Source organism: Morone saxatilis, unplaced genomic scaffold (genome assembly GCF_004916995.1).
Source record: "Morone saxatilis isolate NCDOM2014 unplaced genomic scaffold, NCSU_SB_2.0 Contig22, whole genome shotgun sequence".
NCBI classification, from domain to species: domain Eukaryota; kingdom Metazoa; phylum Chordata; class Actinopteri; family Moronidae; genus Morone; species Morone saxatilis.
In genome coordinates this window covers 4,033,625-4,041,219 of record NW_023339785.1, presented here as the reverse complement: position 1 = coordinate 4,041,219, position 7,595 = coordinate 4,033,625, and the positions used below count along the sequence as shown (strand labels likewise).

The following is a 7,595-nucleotide window of genomic DNA, read 5'->3' as shown; positions in this document are numbered from 1 at the left end:
TGTTATGACCCTTGGCGATAGATACGTGGAAGTAATGTAAATATAGAGTGTAAATAAGCTTCTGGTTGGCAAGCTGTCTCAGAATTTCAGGAACCTATCCACAGGAGGACGAGAGAGACAACAGACGTTATTGCCCCCTTCCTGACGAAATGAAGAAACAGATAATATTTGTGTGGTTGTATATCTGCAAGCTATAAGATGGACACTTTGCAGTTTTCAGGATAACTGCTACAGTCGCACAGCGTTACAGTTTAGGGCTGCAACTAATGGTTATTTTCATTCTTGATGAATCACGTTTCTCAATTAGTTGTTGCTCCTAAGAAATACCAAAATACATCATCCACTGTCATAAGGAATAAAGAAAATGTTCACATTTGAGAAGCTGAAATCAGAGAATTTGAACATTTTCTCTCAGAAAAAACGACTCGAAATGATTCATCCATTATCAATATCGTTGGCGATTAATTTAATAGTTGACAACCCATTAATTAGTCACCAATTGTTGCGGCTCTGTTACAGTTATCTTTACCTATCCTGTTCTGGTATAACGAGGCAGGTTTGCCTTCATTGGACTGTTGACAGTTGAGACAGACAGGGAGTGAAGGGGGTATGACAGGCAACGAAGATCCTTGGCCAGAACTGAACCTGATGCGATGCAGTTAAATGGTTTCCCTCTTAACCTCTTGACTATAAGGGCGTCCTTAATTACTGACTGTTAACAGAGATAACAGTGTTTCCAATATGATGTTGAAAGCGGGCCATCTATTGTGGTGGATGTTGGCTGTGTGTTTAATCTATGTTCCCAGCTTTCTAACAGTGGAACTGGTATCCTTAAAGCACCCTGAATGCAGCAGCCTCAGTGCTGAACTGAACTCAGAGGTTTGTTATATATATATCTATTGCCTCCAGTGTTATCCCTCTAGTCATCCAGCAGTGGTTCAAGGACACTACCACCACTGCTGCAGAGGACTGAACAAATATCTTTTTTAGCAAACATCTGCAGTCTGAATGTCTAAAGGTATTTTATTTTGACACAGCCCAAATAACATAATGAGTGCTTTTATTTCTGTAACCAGAGCAACATATTGATAATGAATGCAGATGTGGCTTCTGAGGTGCGGGTGAAATGCAGACTAATGTTAACTGTCATTTAGATATGGTTTATTTAGAGTTATACTGGGATTCAGAAGTAGCCAAAAGTATGTGGACGCCCCTGCCTTTTATCAGTTTCAAGGGGCATCTTGATGCTACAGCATACAAGAGCTATGACAATTACTGTATCACTTGATCAGCCGGTTGACAGAAAATTAATTAATAACAACTTTGTGAACTGATGAATTCTTTTAGATAATTCCAGATGTTCAGTGATTCCAGCTTGTGATTTACTTTGTAATATATGAGTAAAGTGCCTCAGACGTGCACCGTGTGAACATGACCCCAGGTCAACCCCACAAATAAAACATTACATCACAGAGGAGTCGCCGGGCGTCAGGTGACGATAACATCTGTGTGAGGCTCATTGGTGCGTGACGGCTGTCTAATAGGCAGCGGTACAGTGTGTGTCCTCAGCAGCCCCCCGCCACATTTCATCTCTGTCGACTAACTGGGCTAATTTCACGGTCTGATGAGCGGACAGAGGCGGGCTGGCAGACTTACCGTTGTCACCGGAGACTTTAAAGGCTGTTTTATTTTTTTTCAAACTGTGTACGTGTGTTTGGAGGAGGATCAAGCGGTGGTGGGTGTTTGCCCGGCTTTTCCTCTCCCATCGTGACTGGAGTGGTCGGACTCCACAATTAAGCAATGAATCACGCACAGTGATGGCAGGACTAGTCACTGCTGCCTGGCTGGAGGACAGAAATCTGTTGACCTTTGTGGAGGACAACTGCAACTTTCAGGAACAGTGTACAGTATTAAACTTGTGTGGTGGAGTGGTAATACGTTCTGTTTGATCTCTGCCAAGCACTCATCGCTGTGGTATTTGGCTTGTCAGTCTGAACAGTGTGGGTGGTACGGTGAAGTGTTTCCATTGCAGTTTGACTAACTAGCTTTCTTTTCTTTGGTTGCTCAGAAAACCAAATTTAGAGCTTTTAATGAAAGGAATTGTTCGAGTATAAATATGAAATATGCTTGTTTACTTCCTTGTTGAGAGATTAGAAGTGTTTTCACCTCATGTCTCTATGGAAAATATGAACAATGGACTGGAAATGGGGGTGAAACAACCAGCCTGGACAGATTTAAGTACTACATCTTGTTTTAATTTAATTTGTACAGAAACTGTAAACTGTGTTTTCTGATTGCCTTGCACCTAAGTGATGTGCATATAATTACTCTTCTTCTACAAAAACTGTAAAAACATCAATTGTATTTGGAAACTGCTCCTAGCCAAGTAATAGCATAGAGCATAGAACTCTTGTAAACCGACATATTGTCATTTTTGTACTGATCAAACAAACTAGATCTAACGTATTTTAACTTGGAGGTGCTGGTTGGCGGATTGTACGCTGAACCAGGCTTTATGCTAAGCTAAGCTAAGCAGCTGCTAGAGGTTTCATATTTAGGGTAAGAAGGCAAATAAGCGTCTTTCCCAGAATGTTTAACTCTGCTGAACGGATTCTAGACATTATTCTGCAAGAATACTATTTTTGGATCTTGCCAAGCCCCAACATTCTGATTGGAACGACATCAATGAGCTTTCAGAATGAATCTTCCTAACGCTCGCTGCTTCCTCTGTTACAGGCTCCAATGAGAGGCTCTCCATGATGAGGAGTTAACACTGTCGGCCGCACACCCGCAGGAACAGACGTGGCCGCTGCACCATCCACAGTCGACGCATGGCGGTATTAGGGGTAAGAGCCACACCTTGTGCTGTACTCTGACTCCTCATCAGGACTGAAACCCCCTGAGAGCGCCTGTGGTTTGTTTCTCACTGGCTGTTAGAAGAAGTCTTTCCTGTTTATGCGCGTGCCAAATGTTGATGCTGCAGCGTACCAACGTGTTACTTAGGAAGTAGGCCTTATTAGTGAGAAACAAACTTTGAACATTTGAGTACAGTATGTTAAATACTTGTTAACATACAGTTTTTAACTTTTAACTAGCAATTATGTTCATTATTATTAATCTGATTATTGTTTAATATATTGACTCAGAAACTAGTGAATAGCACTAAGATATTCATTTTACTGTCATAAGAGACTAAAGAGAAGTAGCAAAACTTCAGTTTCAATTGTGAAGGTAGAACTTCAGCCAAAAACTAACTTAAACAACTAATTGATTATCCAAATAGATCACTTTTTCAACTAATCGATAATTTCACTAGTCTTATCAGCTTTAACTCTGACATATTGAGTCCATGAAGTCCTCTTGAAAAGTCACAAGATGATAAAACTGCACCATCATCAGTGGAAAGGTTCCTTTCAGTTGTTAAAAAGCTGAAAGTTGGCGAGACAAGGATTTATATAACACCTCTGTTTGTCTAGTGTCTTTTATCTTACTCGTGTCCATCTCAGCATCCAGACGCTTTCACCGCTATAACAGTCAGCGAGAATTTCAGAACAGGTTGGAGCCTCTAAATGATGGATGTGAGCTGTCTCAGTGTCTAACTCTCCAGGCACAAGCAGCCATTATCTGAGTGCTAGCTGGGTGTAATTAGTGTGCACAGGCACTACTGTTATTCCTCATATTTCACGTCTGATGATTCGGCTGCAGCTGTCTGCTGTTGTAGTCAGTTACCGTGGTTCTACTCCGCAAGAACCTGGATCAGAAATATAGTAGCAGTTGTACAGTTGTAATTGCATTTTATCCTAGTTTTAAGAGGATAGTTGGGTTTGTTGAAGTGGGGTTGTGTGAGGTACTTACATTTAGTCTTTTACTTATAGCAACGGCTGCAACTCCTAAAAAAAAGGGCTAAAAATCAATATCAGTTTAAGTGCTCACTATATTTAGAATATTTTCACTGCTTTATATTGCCGTCACACAGCACTTTCCTATGGGAAACTGAAGCAAGTACGCATCTACGCTCTTTTCAAAGCCACCAGACTCCTTTGACAAAAGCAGTAATTTTACCTCGCAGACCTTGAGAGTTGCTGGCCCACCACTGCCTCAGTAGGTTCATTTGTTTGTGCTATTGTGTGACTTTGGTGTTTTAAAGGGTTAGTTTGAATCCGAAGTGTCACGATAAAACCGATCAAGGCAGCGGCGAACCATCAATATCATCAATATCTCCGTTTTATTTGAGGTAAACTTGTTGTAATATTGTTGCTAAGGTCAGAAGTAAGAGGAACATCAGTAACAAAGCTACTCTTAAATCCCAGGAAAAACAAACTGTTGGTAGTAGAGTTGATTTGACGGATGGGCGAGACAGAAGCAGTAGGTAGGGTTGACAAAAACATCTAGTAAGATTAATGTATGGTCTGACACACTGATGTCTTTAATGTAAAAATGACTCAGGGAGAGCCCAGTGGAGAGTAAGACCACGCGGAGCCAGACAGCCGAGCCATCTCCTCAGGGTGTCTGTCTGTACTGGAGCTGATACCGGAAGGCCGTCTAGTTTCATCAAAAGAAAACTTTTTAAAACTCAGCTCAGACATGCTCTTTGAGTTTGTTATTTCAAAAGTTATCCCTGCAAGTGATGATTTTATATTCACTATATGATCCATCTTAAAGAAAAGTCCGTCAGTTAGCTAGTGCAAAGCAATGTCATTATAAGAGCTGTGATAACTATCAATTACCATACCATTGCATCTATTCATATTACACAATTTTAGGGCATTTCTACCTTCATGTTAATATATTTCATTAAAAAAAGTCAAATGATTTGATATTTAATCCACAAAGGATGATTTTTACAGAGAGAAGCAAGCAGTGGTTGTGCTTAAATCCATTTTTTACCTTTTTATTGAACTTCTATTCAGGTATATTCAGTGAAAAACTTAGGTGAAAGTTAGCTGACGGCTAATTGGTGGAAAAGTGTGTACTGTTACACTGTCTTTGGAGTTGTATCCATATCTTTAATAGAAACCACAATAACATAAGATTAAAACAGTATGCTTGTTCTTGTGCTTTTTCATTACAAATGTACGTTGTCAGCTGTAAAGCAAAATACAAATTCATTTTTTTTTCTCCAAAAACACTCACAGGAGGGCTTCTTCTTTTTTTTTAAGTCATTTTTTTGGGCCTTTTATTGCTTGGATTCGAGCCCTGGGCTGCTGCAGCAACTCCGGACATGGGTCAGCAGCTCTACCGACTGAGCTAACCGGGCGCCTAGGAGAGCTTTTTTTAACCCTGAGTAGAGTTTTAGTATCATGCTGCATCATCAGACGGGGTGTGGTCTGTAAGTAGCCTGGGAGGCGTAACCCAGGGCGAAAGCGCATACTTTTGGTCTTGGAGCTGTGAACAAACGGCAACAACATGGATTTTCAATAAGTGTGTGGGGCGTTATCCCACCCACTCCCAGTTAAAATTACACCCTTGGTTTTCCGTGCCATTTTAGTAATTTCTCTTGTTAATTTCATTTTTTTAAAAATTTGCAGTCACATGTTTGTTGGCAAATGTCTGGATGCATATGTATAAGTTAGTGTAATTGAAGTCAATTATATAAGCATGACAGAGAACTTTGGTAACATTTTGGCATTTTTTTATTTGCTATAATAAATCCGGGAGTATATCATTCACAAAACAAAGCACATTGGTGGTGAGTGAAATAAAGACACACAGAAACCATATCTGCACCAGCTGAGAATCCCTGTTTGCTCAGCTCTGTCAGAACAGAGAGGACTCCCACTGCCTTGCTGATGATGTTACTCACAGAGTGAAACCACAGTTAGTCATTCAGTTACTTGCTTCTGTATAGCAAATCACTGCTTTCAACATCATTGTCATGTACATCTTCTTTTTAAAGTGTGAATCACCAGCTGTGAGCTCCCTGTTCCTTCCTGTTAGTCCTGCTTGTCTGATTGTGATCTTGCTGGTACATGTTGAACTGAAGGCTCCGTGTAGTGACGCTGACCCTGGTCCACTGTCTTCACTGTGGTTTGAAATAAGCAATAAAATAAGATGTCTGAGTGTTAAAGTAAACCTATACCTGACAGTGTCTCTCTGACTGCGGCGAGAGTACAGAAGTGTTAGAAAAGCAAGATCAAACAGGCCACTAGTGCTGTTTAAAAGTTCTCTTCAAAAAGACACATGAAGTAGATGAAAACACAGGAGATACAGTAGCTGTGGCTGGTGGGAAAGCAGGAGTAATAGCTAACTGGCTCCTTGGGTACAATAAGACGAGGCATAGAGAACATAGATGCCCAGCTAGCTGACATAAAAGGCTGCAGTGATATCCAGCAAAGTGTTCTTTGTTGTGATTATGGGTATTACTGGCTGTGTTGTACTGCAGTGGTTTTAGTGGCAAAGCACCTCATGAAACGGGCTCATCTTCTCCTACTCAGAGGCATTATTCTAGGTGTTTGGAGGAATTCTATTAGTGCTGCTGTGTGTTCGATTAACCTCCATTTTTCTTGCCTTTGTCTTTGTCCTTGTGTGTGCATGGATTCCCTGTTTTACCAAAATGTGATACAATGATCACAAAAAGATGGAACTGACTCTCTTTGCCACTCTGTGTTTTCAGGGAGGCTTACAACTTCCTTTATTTGAGCATCTGTGCTGTTATGCAACTTAGCCATTCAGCTATAATTGTATAGCAGCACACAATGTGTGAACAGGAAGTGACACTGTTGCCCACAGATTAGTGGTCGCAGAGATTGAACCTAAACCTCTTGGTGAAGGGATATCTGCAGGGCACTGTTAGAGTGAAACAGACTGAACCTGAGAGCATCCCTTCTAAAATACTGTCAGAAAAGACACAAGTTGCTCATTTAGTTTAGTTTATTGACCTTTCATCATATCACAGGTTCGTAAAGACACAAAAACACAGAAGTAGTTTGCTATTAAGCTGAAAACCAATATCTCATATCACAAATCTCATATTTCAACAAATGAACAAAGAATACAGATAATACTCAGTTTTTGTAGTAATTGCATGTAGTTAAATGTTCTCTAACTGGAGACATTACTGATTTCCTGTCTGAATGTATGAATAGTGTTTTTCACTGAAATAGGAAGATGATGAAGAAGAGGAAGATACACTTTATTAATCCCCAATGGGGACATTCTTTTTTCACTCTTACTTTCCACACAAAGTACAATCAGGGCTTACAGACATGCAAATGTGGAGAGATGGTGGAGGGATTAGCTGCCACGTAGGGCCGCTCCGCAAGCAGTTAGGGGTTCGGTGCCTTGCTCAAGGGCACATCGGCAGTGCACAGGAGGTGGAACTGACGCCTGTCAAGACCCCACAGACTGAGCTACTGCTGCCCCCAAATATGGAAAATATATAATATACCAACAAAACTGATGCTGACGTTTTACAGAGAGAGTGCTCATAATGATTCAGCATGACCTAAAATCATAACAAATAATGCCCTGCAGTGTTGCTTTGGGCAACATAGTCACCTCTCCTAACCCTAACCCTGCTGGATGTTGTTAAGACGGTTAGTGTGAGTTTAAAGCCCGCCTCCAGTCAAAAATGTGTTTCTTCTAGTTCCTACAGT

At 40.7% G+C, this 7,595-nt stretch overlaps 1 protein-coding gene across 1 annotated transcript in view; it reads left to right on the top strand.

Moving 5' to 3' along the window:
* LOC118333429 (polycomb group RING finger protein 3) overlaps window positions 1–7,595 on the top strand; it is a 60,301-nt gene that overhangs the window by 21,773 nt on the left and 30,933 nt on the right. Inside the window, exon 2 of the mRNA XM_035669056.1 lies at window positions 2,737–2,846. Within this exon, the coding sequence (XP_035524949.1) occupies window positions 2,832–2,846 (15 nt within the window). The 5' untranslated portion in view covers window positions 2,737–2,831. The remainder of the gene's footprint in view (window positions 1–2,736; window positions 2,847–7,595) is intronic.